This window comes from Lepisma saccharinum, chromosome 2, assembly GCF_977018435.1.
Source record: "Lepisma saccharinum chromosome 2, izLepSacc3.1, whole genome shotgun sequence".
NCBI lineage: Eukaryota > Metazoa > Arthropoda > Insecta > Zygentoma > Lepismatidae > Lepisma > Lepisma saccharinum.
In genome coordinates, this window is record NC_139230.1 from 15,510,726 (window position 1) to 15,532,721 (window position 21,996).

General features: G+C 38.7%; 1 protein-coding gene across 3 annotated transcripts in view; it reads left to right on the plus strand.

Annotated features, from left to right (window-relative positions):
- The window catches only part of LOC145983927 (uncharacterized), a 128,561-nt gene that overhangs the window by 63,464 nt on the left and 43,101 nt on the right, over nt 1–21,996 (plus strand). For 2 of the 3 annotated variants that reach the window (XM_083117089.1, XM_083117090.1), the window contains exons 11-12: nt 9,677–9,773; nt 18,052–18,551. In XM_083117089.1, the coding sequence (XP_082973215.1) occupies nt 9,677–9,773; nt 18,052–18,129 (175 nt within the window). In that variant the 3' untranslated portion in view covers nt 18,130–18,551. Of the gene's footprint in view, nt 1–9,676; nt 9,774–18,051; nt 18,552–21,996 lie in introns of those variants that run through there. The other variant, XM_083117091.1, reaches the window with a different exon arrangement.

Below are 21,996 nucleotides of genomic sequence, written 5' to 3' on the forward strand. Positions count from 1 at the left end.
GGAAAATTGAAAAAAAGGCAGTCAAGTTTCAGAAAGAGGCAGTGAAAATTGAAGAAGATGCATTAAAAATTGAAGAGAAGGACTTAAATTCTTCTTAAATCTTTTAAAATGTATTTACAAATTAACCTAAAATTAGTAGGGTAAACAATTCAGATTTTACTTTTAATATGTATGATGCCCAGCAAAATGGCTCCTTTTTAAAATCTAATTTAGTTGCTTTTCATTCGCACATGACGGATGCCTACGTCGATAAAAAATTGCTTGCTGCACAACAAAAACAAACACCACATACACTTAATAGTATTTTTAATCTTACCTGGGCCAAAACAAAGAAACTAACACAAATACAAAAACACACAGTAAAAGTTTTATCATACACAGCCTTTGTAAAATATTAATGCTTCAATGGATGTTTTTTTTTCTTAATTTGCAGATTTAGCAACGATAAACACAAATAAACACACATCTGAAAGATATTGCAACAATAAAATTTAAGAAAATGCATTTTGGACACTTTAGAGATGCCAGTACGTATTTACATGTTACACATAACAACTAGGATTTTCTTCAAGTTGTCAGTCGTGAAACACTGTCTTCTGTCAGACAAAACATTCTTCATAGCTGAAAAGGAACTTTCCACGTCAACGGATGTTACAGGGGTGTATTTGAAGCATGCTGTCACGAATGGATCAATTTCAACCGTGACAGTATTGTCGCCTGCTAGGATTGTGCCAATCTTCTCCATTTTGCCAGTTTAACTTGCTTTTCAAAGGCACATTTTGTCCGAGAGGCATTTTAGCACGGTTCTACACTCCAAATTACTGAAGAGAACTGGCAGTGAATTTCTGTTCAAGAATGGTGAATTCGAGACAACAATCGCTTACCGCGACGCAAGATCAAATATGTTTGTTTTGCTTCCGCAAGGTAGTCAGTTGTGTTGTTGTTTCTGCGAAACAGATAATGAATGCAATGTTGCCAAACTGCCTGGTATTGAATTTAAAACTTGTGCATGAATTGTTGCTATGTAAATTAAATATGTGGTGGCATTTGAATAACAAGGGTTATTTAAAAACTAAATCAAATAGAAGAAGAGAAATATAATTTTAAAAAAATGTCTTGTTGGAATGACAAAAGAGGCAAAAAAAAGGCGAAAATGTTTGAAAAAGGCAGCATAAGGTGAAATAGGCAAAAAAGGCAACATAAAGTATTGTTCAGAATGTTAAGAACCTTCGGATCAGTGTATTTTTGTGTTCAATTTTTGTCTACCAGCGTCTGAAATGAATAGGCATTCTGCCTAAAATCCGGGCTCTAGTGGTAAGTGTAAATAAATGAATGAAGCATTTTCCAAGAGTTTTAAAGCTCTCTGAACATGAGAGGAATTGGAAAATTTGATTAATTTTTTGCTATAATCCACAATATATGTAAAAGTATTTGTTTTCCCAAGCGCTATGCATATTTCTATTGAACTCTTTCGAGCATCTCTTTTTTTACATTTCCAGAGGAAGATTTACTTCAGTAAGTGATTGTTTCCGTAATTGCAGTGATTATTCCAAAATTCATTTTGTGCCAGTTCCTTTATTTTTACTATATTTCAGTGATATCTTGTGTGAGAATTCTCGTTTTTATGCTGGGAAAGTTTAATGCAGAATTATCAGAAATTGTGCGTTCCTTGTGTGTTTTAAAACTTTCACAATAAGACATTAATTAAATGCAAAGATTCATGTGCACTTATCAATTTGTAAAACCCCCATGAGACAAGTAAAGGGATCATTCATTAACCCTTATCCAGTAAGCAGCACTCTTTTCAGTTAAAAACTCACAATATTATAACTGGGGTTTATTATAATTACAGTTTAAAATGGAACCCAACCACTATGTGCTTCCACCGGGTATGCTAAAAATTAAATTTCAAATATTTTCACTGCTAGGTGGCTTGCCTCCATGTAGTGCGAAGCCTTGACCTCCTAGAGACTGCGCTGGTTTCACAATTATAAATACTTCTTGTAACCTAATCACTTTTGCTGCCTTTTGCATTGGTAGAGAATTTCTTACATACATTTCATCATTTTCGCATGAATTAAACAGTAAATCCCTACTGTTTATTTCACTTTCACCTAATAATTAAAATTCCTTCTTAAGGGACAAGACAGTATATTCATTATTAAAAATTGAAGTGCACAGTGAGCAGTTGAAAGCATGGGCAGGGAGATACAATGAAAGAAGGAGAACTTAAATGAGAGAGAAATAAAGAGATTATATCCAGACTGACGTAGGAAAGACAAAAGAAATGAGAAAGAGGGGAAAACCCTGAGCAGCAACAGATCTTTGAGGGGTCAAGACAGGCACATAGCCAAGAGGAGGGCTAAAGATGCTGAGGTGCCCCAGAAATACTACACACATAATTTAAATAGTGTCTGGTGGTTATTAATTTTACTTCCTTAGTAGGATTAAACAGTAGTTGATATAAACTGAGAAATTTATGTTCAGGGCTTCTACCCTCCCAACTTTTTTGACTTTAGATAGCAGCTGGTGATACAGCTGCTATCTAAAGTCTATAAAGTCACCCCGATATAAAATCATTGTTACGAGCCTGGACTAAGACCTCCCAAGTGTTTTTTTTTTTTTTTTTTCAATAAGTGACTGCATCGAGTCCCTTTGCCACCTTTTTCTGGGATGGAGTGAATGAAGATAATTCAGATGAGAAATTTCATTAGGATTTATGAAAGGATTATGTGCACTTGCATATGCGTGTATGAGAGAGAGAGAGATAGATAATGTATAGATAGGTAGAGAGAGAGAGAGAGAGAAAAGGGGAACACAAGAAGAGGAAAAATGTATGTAAATGTCAAATAAGATAATGTAGGTACACCAGCATAAATAAAATACAAAGAAAGAAATACAAACAAAATCGGGAGGGGGAGAGGTAGAGAGAGAATGCATGTTTGTGAAACGCATATACTTTCTATGTGCCCAACCAAATTTATCAATATATGGATCCTGCCCACCCGGTCAAAATTTTCTGGCACCGCCCCTGCATAGGCGGCCTCATCAGTTAATCAACTTTTGTCAATTTAATAGGAATTGTAGAGAATTCTCCTCATCCTCTGTCAATGTACCAATAACGACATCCCCAATTTTCCAGCCAGTCGAGTCACATGTCTTGTCTATTCCAACCCAAATATCTGCACTACCGCATATTTCATGAATTCTGTTCAGTTTCTTCGAGACATTTTGGCAGGTAGAATTTTCAGTGGATTCATCAGGCATGCTTAATCCTGTGTACTTTGACAGAAATACATTTAGATTTGTTTTATTTATTTACTTAGTTTCAGATACAGTACTGAAATACCATTTTATACTGAAACTATAGTAACAAGAAAATAATGAAAATAAAAGACAATACAAGATGACAGACGAGAAAAAGAAATTGTTACATGTACATTCTTATCGATTGTCGGAAGCTGTGTTCTAGCAAGAAATATCAATATTTACAAGCAGGTTATTATATAAGTGGGGGAGTCTATAGTAAAGAGGCCACTGTAGGAGAGAGAACCTTGTAGCGGGAATGTAAAAGAGCTTTACATTGCGTGCGGGTTGACTGTGTGGGTAGTGGTAGATGAAATTGGTTGACTAAGAACTCGGTTTTAATTTTGCCATTCATGATTTTATGCAAAAATTTCATGTCTGCTAGTTCATGTTGAGTGTGTGGTGACTGGATATTCAAAATAGACATAATATCTGTTTTATGGAGGTGTCTTGAGAGAAGGTAGGTATTCTTCTATGGTGAGCAATGACAAGGAAAAAGCTGAGCACAGAATCAAACCTGGAAAGATTTGTTTTAGAAGCCATAGTCCAGATGGGAGAGCAATATTCAAGAGTTTGAGAGAGAAAGGATTTGAAAAATATGAGAATGGCTGATTGGTTTTGGATTTCAGGGAACCTATACAGAATACCAAGGGGACACATGGCTCATTTAGTAGTATATGTACTGTGCTCATTCAAGTTTAGCTTTTGTCGATGATAACACCAAGACCTATTTCGGTAAAAAAAAAAGGTAAAGTGTTCCCCTGTGCATAGCACCATGCCATGAAGGCGTATAGGGGGTGTGGGGGTAACCTATTTCAGAGGAAACCTTTTTGAAGGGACTGTTTTCAAGAGTATAAAAAGAGAGCAATTTGTTCCTTTTTAAGGAAATAGTGAGGCATGATCATTTCTGAGGATTCAGTTCAAGTTTTCCCTGGTGACACCACAAAAGTAGTTCTGCAAAAGCTTGGTGTAGGATTAGTGAATCTCGTTCAGATGAAATTTCTTTGAAGACTTTACAGTAGTATGCAAAGACAAGTACATTTATGGGAAAAGAAGACAGTCTGTCTGGCAGATCATCCATGTAAAGAAGGAACAAAAGTGGGCCTAAGACACTCTCCCTGGGGGACACCAGACAGGATGGGTAGAAAGCTGGAAGAGGAGCCAGAAAAAAATAGCATGTTGCTCTCGTGCATGCAGATAGTATTTCAGCAAGGATAGAAGTTTACTATGGATGTGAAATCTGGATTGTAATTTATGAGGAAGGAAATTATGGTTAATTTTATCGAAAGCTTTTGAAATGTCCAAATATGTAATGTCAAGCTGGGAATTGTTTGAGATAGACTGAGTAGCATGAGAAAGTAATACCAATAGATTGGTCAAACAAGAGCTGCCTGTAAGAAAACCATGCAGAAGAAAACCACAAGGTTGGGCATTGTTAATTTGTGTGTGTGTATAAGGGGAGATATGAACTTTAACAACTGTGTTTGATTATTTTCTCACAGATGATAGAGAGAGGTGACCAGAGAGAGATTGGTCGATAAGATTTTACCGAACGTTTGTCTCCAGATTTATAGATCGGTACAACATTGGCATGCTTGAACAGTTCAGGAAACACACCTGCATAAAAACACTTGTTTAGTAAGAGACACAGAGGATGAGCCATGGAGTCGGCAGTTTTGCGAAGGAAAATTATCGAAATTTCATTGGGGCCTGAGCTCTTCATAAAGGTATATTGGCTGCAATGTGCTGGTGCCGCTGTTTTGATGAACTCACAACTGCCTGTTTTTACCCTTGTAAGTGTTGGGTCACTAGTGACCTTTGATTGAAGTCCACTGATTTACCACATGGCTTACAAAGTAAGATTGCTTCATCACTACTGAATACATCTGGAAATTCCACCACATTTTCATTTAGTTTTGATGACAATTTTGCTTGTATTTTAGGCATGGTGAAAGCAGTGAACCTACAAACACTTAAAACTGTAAAATCTATCAGGGATAACACACACATGCATCAGAAGTGGTAGACACAACAGAGCACTGCTGGGACACATTACACTCGTGAATGTCAGGAATCAACTGGCCTGCTGAAGTAGGGGCACTGTAAAGTTGAGTGTGTCACAGTAAAAGGGAAATCCCCGATTTGCAGTGCAAGTTTCCAATGTGCATCGTATTAAACTGAGGCCTCTGAAAGCTAAGGGGCACATTTTATGTTATTTAAAAAGGAAAAGTATGTACTAAGCATGCTCTGTCATTGAAATATTTTATTTTACCTAGGTATTTGAAATCAACAAAAATATGTAATTTTATGTGCTAAAAAATCTGTCAGGGGGCCCAAAACATGTAGAAACTCCCAGAGGTCTGCCAGGCATTTAAAAAAAAAATGTAAATACATGGAAATCTGTGCCCTATTTATCAGTGTATGCTGTCTCCCTGGTCTTGCAAACCTACAACAATGACGGGGTTCATCACAGCACGTCACCCCATAACTGGTTGGAGGATTGGCCACCTCTGCTGAGGCATGTGGGAAAGTCCCTGGCCCTTATGGACTGTTGCACTATGAGTTATTAAATTATTATTATTATGCTGTCTATTCATTTTTTGATGTTTAAATCTCAATATGAATATTCAACACTAGCTGAGGCAGTAGGGCAAATAAAAAATGTGCCATGAGGCAAGTTAAAAATGTATATAATTGTTTACTCATCCCAAAGTGTTACTCTGTGGCACTGTGTCAAATATATAAGGATAAATTGGATGCCACAGGGACAGGGGTGCCGACTTGTCAAAATTATAGAGGGGAGGCCTCTCATCACTGAAATAAATTAATTAATGATTCACTCCCTCCCTTTTTTCAAGTTTTGGCCTCAGTGTTCGGAATCTCGTAAAAGCCCATGAATTCCTAAAAAATATCAAAATTTTCATTCACAGTTCGAATGCAGAATGTCAATTGTTCACATTCCCGACTTTTAATATCTGCTACCACGGAGCACAAAACAGATCTCCCTAATATATCAACGATCTCGTTCTGAATGTCATGTGAGAGCCATTTGTAGCCCGAACATCCCATCCACTCCCCTAGTTCAGGCACATCGTCTTTTGAAACTATTTAGTAAAAATGTTAACCAGGGCCAGATTAAGACAAAATTGGGCCTGATGCTGTATACCCTCGATATTTTTCTGTACAACTAACTTTCAAGGTGAAAAATTTACTACGTCGCACTTACCGAACAATAATAAAGTGGCAAAAATCGCCAAGATATTGCAAAGAACGCAACTAAATTACTGCCAAGTTTAATGGAAATCGGAGGGGGACACAGGGGTCAGATCACCACTTCAATTTGTCCTCATCTTGATATTTGAGGGGGAGGGATTGCCCCCTAAACCTGTTTTTTTAGCAGAAACAAAAAAACACGTATTTCTTCCTTTGGGCCACTTTATACACCTACCAAGCATCATGGAAATCGGCGGGGGACACAGGAGTCAGATCCCCACTTCAATTTGTCCTCATCTTGACATTTGAGGAGGGATTTGCCCCCTAAACCCGTTTCTTAGCCGAAACAAAAAGACACGTATTTCTTCCTTTGGGTACCTCTATACACCTGCCACGTTTCATGGAAATCAGAGGGGGGCACTTAGATAACCTCCCTCATGTGGTTTGCTGTCTCTGGTCATAGCCCGCCCCCAAAGTTCATGATTTAGCGGTCTCAGACCCCCCCAGCTTTGATGGTCTAGAACATTTCAAATGTGTATTTAAAGTTAAATTCATGTGGCTCAGTTCAGAGTAAACTTTACAAGAGAAGCAATGTAATACATTAGATCCTCTTAAGCAAATTATTTGGAGGGCTCTGCCCCCACATCGTTAACATTGGGGGGGGGGGGGTCGAGCCCCCCCAAGTCCCATGGAGTCGGCGCCTATGCACAGGGATAATAGAAGATTTAATTAAACATAGTGATAGGACAACCACCTTCAGAAAAGTCAGAATTAGTTGTTTTTTTTAAAAAAAATAACATGTGTGTGCTACTTGAAACTGCATTCTTGTGGCTGGAAGTTATAGTATTATATATTTATATGAAGCTTGTATAAGATCCGGCTGTAAATGTGGTAACATGGAGAAAACACCACTGCTGTAATATAAAGCATATATAATGATAGATTGTCCTCATCTTAATTATGTATCATCATTATAAATACACATCTTGTCTTTGCCTTCACATCATGACAGTCTTTTACATAATATGTACAAGCATCCCCCAATCTGCTCTTTTTGTAGCTGCTCATATTGGTATATTTATTCATAATTGGGAAAAGAGACACGTGGTAGTATATAAATACGGACAAACTAGTACTCACTTTTATCCGCGAAGCTGTTTTTTCTTTTTCGATTAATTTCAGTGGCCACTGCCACCATCCTCATTGGAACTTCCTGTACTGTTGCTTCGCGTGTGTCTTTTGTTTGAAGGTCTATGCCTGCCCCTAGGTGCACTGTTGTTAACTGTGTGTCTGGGTCTGTGTCGTCTGCTATTTCTGGGTGATAACTGTTGTAGTAGGGGAATCCAAGTGTGGTGCACTTGCCTGCTATCAATGTTTAGCTCATGCGGGAAGTGCATTATGGTGTGCGTTTCCTTGATTTTGGTGTCTACGAGCATGTGGGCAGTGTGTTTGACTTGAACCTTTTAAAATTTTATGACTATTGTATTTGATATGTTTAGCAAGACCAGTAGTGGGTTGGGCTTTTTTCGCATCTGCTAGGTGCTGTTGGATTCTTTCATTGACAGATCTGATGGACCTGCCAATGTAAAGTGCCTTGCATTCACACTCTGCATCGTATACACCTGGGTTATCAAAGGGGAAGAGGAAGTACCGTTTGTGTTTATTCAGTTTATCAGCTATTTTGGAATTGGGTTTGTGCGTTACTTTGATGCCATATGGGAGAAGGGCTTTGGATATGCGGTTGGAAGTGGTGGGATGGTAGGGGAAGGCAAACCATTTATATTGGCTGCTGGGGGTTGATTGTGGTTGGTTAGGGTGTCTGACCTGTATTTCCACTCTACTGCGCCAAGTGGAAAGTTGTGCTTCAGTGCAGCCATGTTTCAGGGCTATTTCAGTGATGGTGGCTATCTCCTCTTCTCTGCAACAGTAGGAAAAGGCTCTTCGATAAAAGTTCAGCCACACATTGGCTTTTTTCTTGGGGGATGGCTAGAGAGAGCATGTATCAACTTCACCATAGAACAAGAGAAACATGGTAAAATCAACTTCCTGGACATCACCATCAGCTGTGCACTTAACAAATTTACAACCACTGTCTACAGAAAACCAGATGCAGGCAACCAGTACATACATGCTCTCTCTAGCCACCCCCCCCCCCCCAGCAAAAAGCCAATGTGTGATCGAAGAGCCTTCTCCTACTGTTGCAGTGAAGAATATCTACGAGAGGAGATAGCCACCATCACTGAAATAGCCCTGAAACATGGCTACACTGAAGCACAACTTTCCACTTGGTGCAGTAGAGTGGAAATACAGGTCAGACACCCTAACCAACCACAATCAACCCATCCACAATCAACCCCCAGCGGCCAATATAAATGGTTTGCCTTCCCCTACCATCCCACCACTTCCAACCGCATATCCAAAGCCCTTCTCCCATATGGCATCAAAGTAACGCACAAACCCAATTCCAAAATAGCTGATAAACTGAATAAACACAAACGGTACTTCCTCTTCCCCTTTGATAACCCAGGTGTATACGATGCAGAGTGTGAATGCAAGGCACTTTACATTGGCAGGTCCATCAGATCTGTCAATGAAAGAATCCAACAGCACCTAGCAGATGCGAAAAAAGCCCAACCCACTACTGGTCTTGCTAAACATATCAAATACAATAGTCATAAAATTTGAAAGGTTCAAGTCAAACACACTACCCACATGCTCGTAGACACCAAAATCAAGGAAACACACACCATAATGCACTTCCCGCATGAGCTAAACATAGATAGCGGGCAAGCGCACCACACATGGATTCCCATACTACAACAGTTATCGCCCGGAAATAGCAAACGACACAGATTTAGATGCACAGTTAACAACAGTGCACCTAGGGGCAGGCATAGACCTTCAAACAAAAGACGCACGCCAAGCAACAGTACAGGAAGTTCCAACGAGGATGGTGGCAGTGGCCACTGAAATTAACCGAAAAAGAAAAAAACAGCTTCACGGATAAAAGTGAGTTCTAGTTTATCCGTATAAATTGGTATATTTAATTTTTAAACTTAAGAAGTGCATAATGTATTTTTGTTCAAGTTTTTTTTAATAATTCGCATAAGCATTTGGTATATAGTAGAATGTTCTGAGTAATCTTTCATTTTTTTAGCCTGAATGAGTTATTAAAAACTGAAAAGACGGATATAGCAAGATATTCTCCAGTAATAGAAAGGGCTCAGGAAGAGGAACATATGCAACTTCAAAGGGTAAGAATATTGGCATGTTGTTTGTTCATAGATATAGTTAAACTTCATAAAGAAGTCTCATAATCTCCATTCTAGTGAGAGAATTTGTTCTTCATTTTTTGTTATTGCATGTTGCTTGTCTTCCTCTTAGGTTAATCACAACAATGAGGATGGATGAGAAATTGGTGAAATGGTGATAGAGCAAACACAATGATACATACACCCATGCCTTGGCCAGGGTTTGAACCTGGTACATCTGTCTTCGTAACACATTACACTGACTACTCCCCCATGGAGACTGACAGCTCAAGACCACAAGGTTGGGCATTTTTAATTTGTGCATGAAAGGCCCTGCACTGAACTCTTGCTTTAATATTGGAAGCAATTGGAATTATTGAAAATGTTGGCTGCATCATTGAGTTTGTATTTTTTTAAATTGAGGCCCTATCCAAAGAGCTCAATCTCTGTAAATTGTTTTCCCAACCAAACTTCACTATTGGTAGAATGAAGTAGGCATAAGCAGTTGCAAAGGTCTTTTAAAATGAGCGAAAAATCAGGTGAAACTAGGGCTGATTTGGTAGCTCAGTTGGTAGAGCAAGGGCACAGTGCATCAAAGACCCAGGCTTGGATCTGGATCTGAAGAAGGGATATTATTATTTAATATTTATATCTATGTTATGTCATGTAAGAAGTTTTTTTCAACTGTTTGGGTGGTCTTTACTGGAATGTATGTATAGTTTAAGGGATCTGAACACAAAAAACTGTAATAACATGCACCATTTCATGTCCAGAAATTGCACATGGATGTAACTGTTATTGAAGTATGTAACTCTCTTTGTGCTAAATCAGTTCACTATTTCAACTATTTTTTTCACACAAACAATGTTATAATGTTTTCTTAAGGAAATCTGAGTCCTGTTTCCCTGAACATGGCTCATATACAGATGTATGTATGTATGTATGAGTGATTGATTTGGTTTATTTTTGTTATTTTTCTCCCACTTTTGGCTAATCGCGAGAGGGTATGTATGAAATTGGAGAGTTTGGAAATGGCAGGATATGTTTATATGTTACTGTAGTTTAATATGGATGTGCATGCGTAAATGATGCAGTAAAGAAAATATAGAAGGACGAGTATACAGGAGCAAAGGAAAAGACTGTGCACAGGTTGATAGTTTTACCGGATGAAAAACCATTAATCCTCTGTCTAGTGTATTACTAACAGGTTGGTGAGAGTTGGATGGGGGAGAAATCATTATGAATATTTGCATGAATTCATGGTAGTTGCAGTCTCATTTCCATTATTTTTGGATGGAAGTGTCAGTGGAGAGAGATAATAGTTGGAATAAACTGAATAAAAGGTATACTTGTTTCAATCAACAATCAGATAAAATTAGGTGTTTCAATCCTACAAATGAGGATCCTCATCAGGGAAAAGAAAAAGGAAGATATTAAAATCTGGAGAGGATGGGTAGCATTTAAACACAAGGCCATGAAATTAGGTGTATGGTAGAAGTTTCCACTCTTGCCATGTTGGACCACAACCCTGTGGGTTCAGCTCATTGTAGAGTTGGTATTTGTAAACTGGGCCTGTAACGAACTTTCAATTCACACGATCACCAGCTCTGTATCGAATGGGATTCAAAAGTGCCCCAGAGAGAGCTTAGTCTTGCTCAAATTGGGCATTTACAGCCAGGTTGACGTTGCCACACAGTGCACAGGAACCTGTATTCTTCATGTATTTCTTGTGTCCAGCTTAATTTCATGATATACTATTTATGCAGTGAAATCCCAATTTTAACGTTTTTGAAGGGCCCATAAATAAAAATCTTAAAATGGGGGAAACTTAAAAAGCAGGAAGCATGAGGGAGGGGTGAAACTTAAGTATCAGTAAGAAACTACTACACAATCTACTTTTTGGGGGTATAATGTGTCAAAAATAATTTAACAATAGGAAAGAACTATGATTATGAATTCCTAAGGGGGGAAAAAGTAAGACATGCTGTGAAAATCAATGGCAAATTAACTGGGGTGGAGCTACAAGGTTCATTCAATAAATAACCAGAAAAGTAGTATAAAAAATCTAAAATGCAACCATAATTGTTATATGTTTGTTATTTTGTGAAGGCACTGGTAAGCTATTCATAGCAGGGACTGGCATGCCTGCCTCGTGCACAGGACATTGGGAAACAGTTACACAAGATGGCAGCACCCTTACAGGAGTGCTCCAAGCTGGAGCACTGGAGTGTTGAGATATTTTTGTTGAGTGATGGCATGAAACCGATACAAATTCATTGCCGCATGACAATTCAGTACATGTCGTAAGATTTTTGTTGAGTGAATGTGTGAAACCGATAGAAATTCATCGCCGCATGACCGTTCAGTATGGTGATAACTGTATGATTCGATCACAAGTATATGAGTGGGCTGAGAAGTTCAAGCAGGGCATAACCAGTGTTAAAGATTCTCCGCATCCAGGTAGGTCACTCTGTCACTGCAGTCACGGAAAGCAACATTGCTCAAGTGGAGGACTTGATACGGGAGAACCGGCATATTACTGTCAGTGAAATTGATTCCCAGATGGAGATAAGTGTAGGATCAGCCCTCCATATCAGTCATGACATACTGAGGTTCAGGAAAGTGTGTGCGAGGTGAGTTCCGAAACGTTTGACATCGGAAATGAAGGAGAGACGTGTTGATGTGTGCAGGGAGCTTTTGTGCTGTTATGAAGCTGATAGTGAGGCATTTCTCCATCGTATTGTCACTGGAAATGAAAGTTGGGTTCATTTCTATTAACCAGAACATGAGGCAATGGAATGGCAACATCCTTCATCTCCCAGACTGAAGAAGGTGCGTGCTGAATGGAGTGCTGGAAAGGTCATGTTGACTTTGTTTTGGGACAACAAGGGGCCAATTCTTGAACGTTACATCCCCAGAGGTCATACTGTAAACAGTACCATATATTCCAACCTTTTGCGTGAAAAACTGAAACTAGCCATTCTGCAGAGATAACGTGGTCTAGTGTCCACTGGTGTGCTTTTGCTCCATGACAATGCAAGATCACACACTGCCAATGTCACATTGTCTACCATCGAGGACTTAAAGTTTGAGTGCTTACCCCACCCTCCATATTTGCCCGATCTCACACCTTCCGGTTTCCACCAAGACTAATAAAAGAAGAAGGCTGGGGCCATACCTGATCATGTGGTCCCTGATGAAAGCGTGACGTCACCGGGCGGACAGATCACTTTGCACCTTGGTTTCGCAGTGGAACCAAAGCAGAAATGAACAAAAATGATCTTTTGTTATGCTCAGAAGCTAGTTGGGACTGAATATACAGATTCACTTAGGATTCGAGGTAATGCGTGTCTTCAGAATTGGATTACACCGCTATTAACATTTGTATTGCATGGGTAGTTTTTTGGTCATCACATTTCTCTGTGAATCTTAAAGTTTCATGTAAAATTGAAGTTAATATGCCTGGTCATGCATTTTGTTAAACAAATAATAATAGAAAGCAAAAGTTATGGATATGTAGAATATGTAAAAATGAAAAAAATATCTATTGCTAGTGTTTAGGAGTGAGGGAGGAGCTGTTTTCACTTTAACTACTTCAATTTGGTAACTTTGCTTCGACTATAGATATTTATATCTTCACTAATTTTCTTTATTAGGATTCCAGTTCAGAGTCTTATGAATCTTTGTCCTGGTGGCGCAGTGGTAGCGTCGTTGCCTTGTAATCAAGGGGTCCCAGTTTCGATACCCGGTGGAGGCACATAGTGGTTCGGATACCACTTTAAACTGTAGGTCCAGACCCGTTTAGCCTTACTGTGCATAAAGTGGACTTAAAACACCAAATCAAACAATCAATCTTATGAATCTTTGAATTTCACTAAGATGAATGTCAGGAAGTTCATAAACACTTTAAAGAACTTTAGACTTTGAACGAAAAACTTTAAAGACATACTGAAGAAAGTTTTTTTTTTTTGGGGGGGGGGGGTTGAGCAAAAAGAACAAAGAAGATCAGCCTTTACAAAGAGTTAGCACATTTCTTTCCACATGGAATAAAGGCTCATCAGGGTTTTGTCCACCGATTACGTCACACCCACGCCAGTCGCGAGAAGAGGTGTGTGTGACACCCCAGCCTTTCCTTCCAGTAGCCTTGACTTTCCACACCTTTGGTCCAGTGAAGGTTCCAGAATGAAGATGAAGTCCAGTCAGCAGTGCATGAGTGGTTATGCATGCGTCCAAAATATTTTTTTACCCTTTGAAAACAGTGCCCTTATCAAGTGTTAGCATAGCTGCATTGAACTAGGGGGGTACTATGTTGAAACATAGTACTGTAGTTCTTTTGGTGCTTGTAATAAATTTTTCTTAAACATATTTCTGGTTATATATTGAATGAGCCTTGTATATATAGACTCTAAAAATAGCCCTTATCCATGAATAAAGTGGCTCTGATGCTCACCCAGCATCAAATAAATGGGTACCTGAGGGCAACCCTGGAGCGTAAAGACAGGCTGAGCATGGTGCTGATAACATCACCTCCAATTTGGGCAAGATCGAGAATATGTTGAGATCAACCCCAAACCCCTAATTGTGACTTTATGGTATGGTGCTGCATGCAGGAGAACTTTACCTTTTACATTACCTAGTATGTAATGATTATCTGCAGCAGTCTATATATAGTTTTTTTTTTTTGCCTTAGCTTCATTTTGCAGAAAGTCTTTTTATAGTTATTTTTTGTTGAGGTTGCATCTATATATAAATGATTTCTTTTTGGCTGCACTTCCCTTCAAGGTTGCCAGAGGAAAGGAGGTTAATGTGACCCACTTTTGTGAGTAGGGGTGGTGGATGACTGCTTCTGATTGCCACCTACTAAGTTCAATTTATCCACCTGATTTTGTGGGATCTCCATTTACTCCATAAACTGGTAATTGTTTGGTAGTTAGTGTTCAGGTAATGGAGGATCACTTATAGTTGGACATCAAGCAGCAATCATCTTTGTAAACTGTAATCAAAGTGTCCTGCATTGAATTCACAGTTCAAACATGTAGAATGGTTCAGATCCCACTTTATGCAGTTGGGATAATTGGGACTGGATACATATGCTGTTTAAAGTTTGTCTTTATGCTAATTGGTTTACAGGAAGAAAATCGTGGCTGAAATACTTGGCACTTTTTTAGTAATTGCAAGACTTGTGATACCAGAGGGGGCATTAGAAGGGCAAATGCCTCTCTCCTTCCAACATTTGTTTTGACAAGAATATTTTTCTCAGTGAGTAAAAAAAAATATCACCCATAGAAAAGAAGAATCACTCTAGTTTGTGCAATTTCATCCTCTCACTAATAAACAAATGATGTAGTATTCGTGAAAAAACTCAGATTAAAAATAATTTACAGAGGAATCTATATTAATTCTCATTAAAAGAAAAGTGCAGTTCTTATTTCATAGAAGATAATGGAGGTTGGCAAGCCCTTCTTAATGTTTTCTATTGCCAACATGGCAGACAAGAAGAAAGAAAAAAGTTTTCACAAACAAGTCATCTTCCTCACTCCCTTCCCATTCATCCCCATTAACTATGAAGGATTCCATAAATGTGTGGGTAAAGAAGCAAATGGAGATCGAGCCCTATTGTCAACTTTCAATTTGCAATTTTGTGGAGTCAAACACTTACATAGTGTCCAAACTCTAGGGAAAGCAGCATTTAGCGAAAATCGGTTTGGCAACAGTGCACTTGCTCTCTGATTAGTAGGCAGAAGGCTTGACTGATTTCATTGTGATTAAATATTCCACACCACCCCCAAATTTCAGGATAAAGCCATACATTTTCCACTTAGAACCAAACAGACAAAAAACCCTGGTAACATGTTGAACATTTATTGAAATATACATTTAAGATGTAGCTAATATTTCAGAATATATTAAATATGACTGTTCCCTGCAAAATATTCACCCCCATCTACGACTTGCCAGATACGCTTCTCTCTCTTTAATGTACTAATGAGAATACCAGATTTAACTTTACAAATTGCAGTTTCACAGATATTGCTAATTATTATTTTAGATATTGCACTGACACACAATGCTACTATTTCCCCTGGGCCAGACTGTGAGATGTCTTGTCTCTCCAGAATTGGCATTTTTCTCATATTACCTGGGATCTCTGGCTTCATAACGCATTATGTTGTATCCATTTGTTTTCAGATGTCTTGATTTGGCTTTAATTTCCATACATTAGTTGTAATGGTAAAAAAAAAAAAAGGTAAAGTGCTCCCCTGTGCATAGCACCATGCCATGAAGGCATATTGGGGGTGTGGGGGGTAACGCCCCACACTTTCTTGATCCGGTCGTGTGTGGGGGTGATGTGATCAGCATCACGCTCCTTACCACCTTTACCCCCCAGGGTTTCCCCCAGGTACCAATGTTATTCGATGCTGGGTGGGCGCCGGGGCCGCTTCCAACGTTAGAAAAGTTCCCGGATTTGAACTGGCTGGGGATCAAACCTGGGACCTTTAGCATGGTAGTCAGATGCTTTACCGACTGAGCCACTGCATCCACTTAGTTGTAATGGTGGTAACATATATTTTGTAACAAGATCAACACTTCAAATGCTGTTTTCAAATTGAAACTAACTCATCGAAGAGATTATGTGTGTATGCAAATGCACACGAGAACACAAAGAGATAGATGGCTAATGTGACTATCAGGATGGATATTAAATGAAATTAACGAAGGGACATTCACAAAAAACATCCATGTGCAAGCCGTGAATCGAACCTTGGAACTTCGGTTGCAAAATCAAAAGTTCACTACGTAATGCCTTCAGCTACCGAAGGAGAGTTCATGCTTCTCAAGTGTATATCAGCAAATTTAAACATCCCTCCCCCTCCTCCTGTGGATTCTGTTGATCTTGAACATTCAAGGTGTTGTTTGCATTGTGTTCAAGTGATGAGCAGTTGGCAGGTGTGGTTAGGGGGAGGCCTCAGAAATGTTTTCTTACTAGCCAGGACTGCATGGCATTATCAGATTAGATGCAGCAATACCACAATTTTCTCTGGCAATACTTTTTGAGGTGGCTGTACATGAAAGGATTAATTTCAAAAGTGGAAAAAAAAAGATAAAAGGGCAAAATAACATGTGAGAGAGGAAACACTCACCAGATACAGGAAAACTTCAAATTTCCATGGCAGCAAGCCACATCGTCAGGATTGGAGAACTGAGTGTCAGTGACTTAGCGACAGCATGGCCTGCAGTGTTGCCAGGTCTCAAAGGAACCTGCTACACCTCAAACCTGATTTGTATCTTCATCTGCAACATCTGTGGTAGCTTCTACCTGGGGGAAACATTCACAGCCCTCAACCTCTGCATCAACAACTACTGCTCCTCTACCCAAATCCTGAACTTCGCTGTTGCAGTGCACACCAACCACCATAATATACCCTTCAATGACTGCTTCCAGGTAGTAATCATCCACCCCTTGCCTCAATCCACCCACTGTAGTACGTATAAGATGGGAGAGAACCTACATATCCCCCATGAGTGCAATCACATGCCCTGGCCTGAACAAGGCCGCCCAGTAATGTCCTCCATCCTCACCTTCATCACCACTCTTTGCCTTCCCCCCACACCCTCCACCACTCGCCATTTTTGACAAGCCTGGTGAAGGATTTTTTTGTGGCACACAACCCTTTTTTTCTGGACCTGGCAACACTGCAGGTCATGCTATTGCTATGTTATTGACACTTGGTTCTCAACTCCTGACGATGTGGCTTACTGCCACAAAAAATTAAAGTTTTCCTGTTTCTGGTGAGTGTTTCCTCTTTCGCTTATTACTCTGTTCTACTCTACAGTGACAATGAGGACTAGCCTCGAAATATAGAAATTTCCTTTTGTTTGCGGTAAGTTTCTATCTCCGACACAATTATTTTTCTGGCACTCTTTTTCATTCGAGTCATGTTTTTCCTCAATTGTTTTGGGTGACCTATACTTGTAGGGACCATGATTTTTTGCATTTAAAATATGCAGAAATTTGTGCGTTTCCAATTTTTGTTATTTTCCTCAAAATTTGTATTTTCTATGATCAAACTATATTCAATATTAAAGTTACAAATAAAAAATCCTACTCAGTGCAAGTTTCATGTCTCTATCATCTTGTGTTATCAGCTGTAGAGACAAGCTGCTTACTGTATTTTTTCACCTCTTTCAGTTAGTACATATTTTTTATTTGTCTGTTTTGTTTCATGCATGTGTTCTTTAAATTTGCTCTGCACTTTTTATCTATCTGTAACTTTTTCAGGGTTCTGTTTCATCTTTTCTTGCTGTGAGTTTAATCGTGGCTGCAGTGATTCTGTTTGTGCAGTCCAATTGGTGGTAGTAAACCAGAAGTGCTTACTTGTTTTTGGTTCTTATTAGTTAGTTGATATGATTTTGTTTAATTATTTTGTGTTTGTAGATTCAGTTAATTGTATTATGGTTTGTTAATGTTTTATGTTCAGTTGTTTCCTTGTTTCTTTTTCTTTTTCTTAATAGTGTTTTATTGTTTTTTTCTGTTTCTTTGTTATATTCATGTTATGTTTTTTGTGTTTGATTTTATGTTCCTGTATTGTGTTTTTGTGTTTGTTATGTTGATTTGTGTATGTTCAACATTAATAAATTGTTAATTGTTTGCAACAATTGTCTGTATTATACATTAGAGGGTCTATCATTAAGTATCAAAATTGGGAGAAGAGGGACATGCGGATTGCTTGCGTTGAATCATACCTTTCCTTCTACATGTAAAAAGTTGAACTCTAGATGAACATTATAGAAAATTTAAGCTTCAATTCTCATCAGCCTCTTTTTAGCCATTTGCCATTGTAATGTGAAAGTGGATATATATATTTTTTTTAGCAATTCCCCAGTAGCTTCATGTATTTTCTGCATGCTATTAGGTTGTAAGAAAGAGCATGTGATAGGCATCCTTACCTGTTTTCAACACCCCTTTGGTTCTTACACGGGATGTAGGGTCTTGGCTCAGGAAGATTTTCTACTGTAAACAAACATAGCATGTTAGTGTTGCCGTCTCAGGAGAAGAAGAAAGTTTATGACAATTTGTGTCTGTCAGAAGGAAATATTTTATGTTGTGTTTATTATACTGCATCCCAGGAGTCTGTGGAGCAAAGCCATGCATAACTGTAAAGAATGCAAGGGGATGGAGTTAAGTAGTGCATGATGCTGCAAATAGCTGGTAATTGTGGTCATCCTGCCCCCTCCATGCAATCCCTTTCTCGCACACGTGTTCATTGGCTGTGCCCTCATGTGTGACTACTTACATAGAGGATTTGATTTTTCTGCTTGCTCTACAGACTCCTGGGACAGAGTATAGTGTGCATTTGTGTGATGTTTATAAAGTTTCATATATTTTAGCAGCAGCTGCAAAAAGTTGGAGCATGGATTGACAATATATCTTGGCCTGTAATATATTAAATGTATTAAATGAATATAGATGGCCAGGCAGAATTGTGCTGGTGCCACATATGGGAAAAGGAAAGCGAGAGGGGGACAAAAGTTGCTGGTTCCTGTGCACTGTGTGGCAACATCAACTGGGCTGTTGCCTAGTTCAAGCATCAAACCAATCTTTCAGGAGCATACAGTTGTCATCCCTAACCTTTCGAGCAGTTTGTATCACATGTATTACAAAGACAAACTGTATGGCTCTACAATGATTTTTTTCTTGATCTTAAACCTCTGAACACGTGGGGTTGTGCTCTGACGTGGCAAAAGTGTGAACGTTTGCCACCTACCTGATTTCATGGCTGTGCATTTAGGTGGACAAATCAATTATTGACCCCTATTTCACATATTATACTTTTCTATTGTGATTGTTCAAATTGGAAATTTCCCCGCCATGTTTGGGCACTGCAATACCAACCTAAAAGGGTTAAATACAGATGATGTAACATAAAGAAGCAGCACATCAGGCACTGCATGCTTTTTGCATATCAACTGAAGAAAGATGCTGCTGAGGCAAGTGATGATTTCATCTTCCCTGGGAATTTTAGTCTGGAAGATGAAGAGCATTCTGGACAGCCAGAGAAAGTGGAAGATGAAGAATTGAACCCTTATTTCAATTTTTTTTCAGAAGTTAATTAATAATTTGCATCTTACATTAAAAACTTCAACTACACTCAACTCCATGGTGAAATAGCTCTGTGAGTGTCAGGAGCTGCAAAGCAATGTTCCATTGGCTGATGCATGTCCGCCACATTGAGCCCCATCACTGCTGTTTTCGACACGGGAGCCTGTTACTACTTCTTTTCAAGTAGCTCTCCAATTGTCCTCACAACGCTGGGTCAAGACCAACATTTTAGGGGTTCCCATCGGTAATTGAACCTGAGAAAACACAACCCAAAAGGAACAGGGATAACCTTTTGGCTACATGGAAACCCAAGAGGCTTAAAGTTCAAATGGGTATTTGGCTGAATTCTCTTCTCCTTTCGAGAAACTGCTATGATATTCCAAAATCTGAAAAATTATGTGCGCTTAGAATTCCTTCTAGAGCATTCAGACGAATCTCTGTGTGATTTGCTTCTGAAGTTGCTTAGATATTCAACTAGTTTCATGCCTATGCAAGTCTATTAAACAATTGATACTATCTAGACAACAGCACTGGAGCCACTGTGGTGTAGTCAGTTAGGCATCCAACTGCCACATGGGAGACCCAGGTTTGATTCTCGAGGTAGCTGATGTAAGATCAAAATTTTTCTGGCCTTGTCCCTGCATAAGCAGATCTGGGGTTCACCCAGCCTCAAATCAGTGGATATCTGGGGTAACCCTCAGTGGGTGAAGGTGATCAGAGTGTGATGCTGATCACTTGATCCAAAATGTTCAAGATCGATAATGTGTGGGACACTACCCCCACATCCTCTAAAAATGTGTGCTTTCATGATATGTTGCTATATGCATGGGGAACTTTACCTTTATTTTTCCCACTTTCATGAATAGTACAAGAAAACCATGTTGGAAAGTTTGCATATTACATGGTTAAAATACGATAGTGATGCTTGAATGTATGCAATTTAACGTGGGATGCTTTTACAAAACTAATTAATATTTTAATATTATATGTAAATATTATGGATGTTAACATTAGGGAGGATGGTGATTTCCAATTACGATTAACTCATGACTTTGATGGGCAGAGTTTTTCCTTGCAATATTTTCCACTGTTAATGGAGAACGTTAAAAAGATCTACGATCAATTACTTACATGTGTGATTACGATTTGTCGATCAAAACAAAGTTTCAGAGGTCAAGACTGCCTCCTTCTTCAGGTTAATGCATATTCTTAGGCACCAAACATGCTGTGATGTTAAGAAAGTGTTAGTTGAAGATACAGGTTGAAAGTTATGGTAAAAAACTCTTATTGGAGAACCCACATTGTAACTATAAAAACCGTCATTCTATCCAAACACAAATTTAAAACCGTGCATATCACAATCTAAAACCTCATAAAAGAAACGTCCAAAGCAGCTCTGAAACACCTTGGACTGGTGACGCATGGGTGTCAAGAGGGGAAAACTAAGGAGGAGAAGTTTGCTTCGTTCTTAGTGTTGAGCATATGCTGCACATTCGCTTCTCCCAAGCACAGGCCGGGCAACTTCAAACAGCTGCTTTGGACATTTCTTTTATGAGGTTTTAGATTGTGATATGTGCGGTTTTAGATTTGTGTTTGGATAGAATGATTGTTTTTATAGCTACAATGCAGGTTCTTCAATAAGAGTTTTTTTTTTACCATAACCTTCAACCTGTATCCTCAACTAACACTTTCTTAACATGACAGCATGTTTGGTGTCTAAGAATACGCATTAACCTGAAGAAGGAGGCAGTCTTGACCTCTGAAACTTTGTTTTGATCGACAAATCGTACTCACACACGTAAGTAATTGATCGTAATTGATCTTTTTAACGTTCTCCATTATTTAGCTGTGAGTAATATGCACATCACAATATGTTATTTTCCACTGTTGTTATTCGGAATGTAAAATAACTTCGGTTTCTCTCTTTGTCTTATTTTCACATCATTATAAGATATTTTTTTTTACAAATTCTGCCTCTGCAGTGTATAATAGATGGATACACAAATATTCAAGTCAGAAAAACTGTGTTATTCATGTTCACTTAAATCAGATTGAAATAATTGGATTTTAATTAATCAAAAGCACCAGAGGCATCCAAGCAGCGAACACAAGTACAGTATGCCT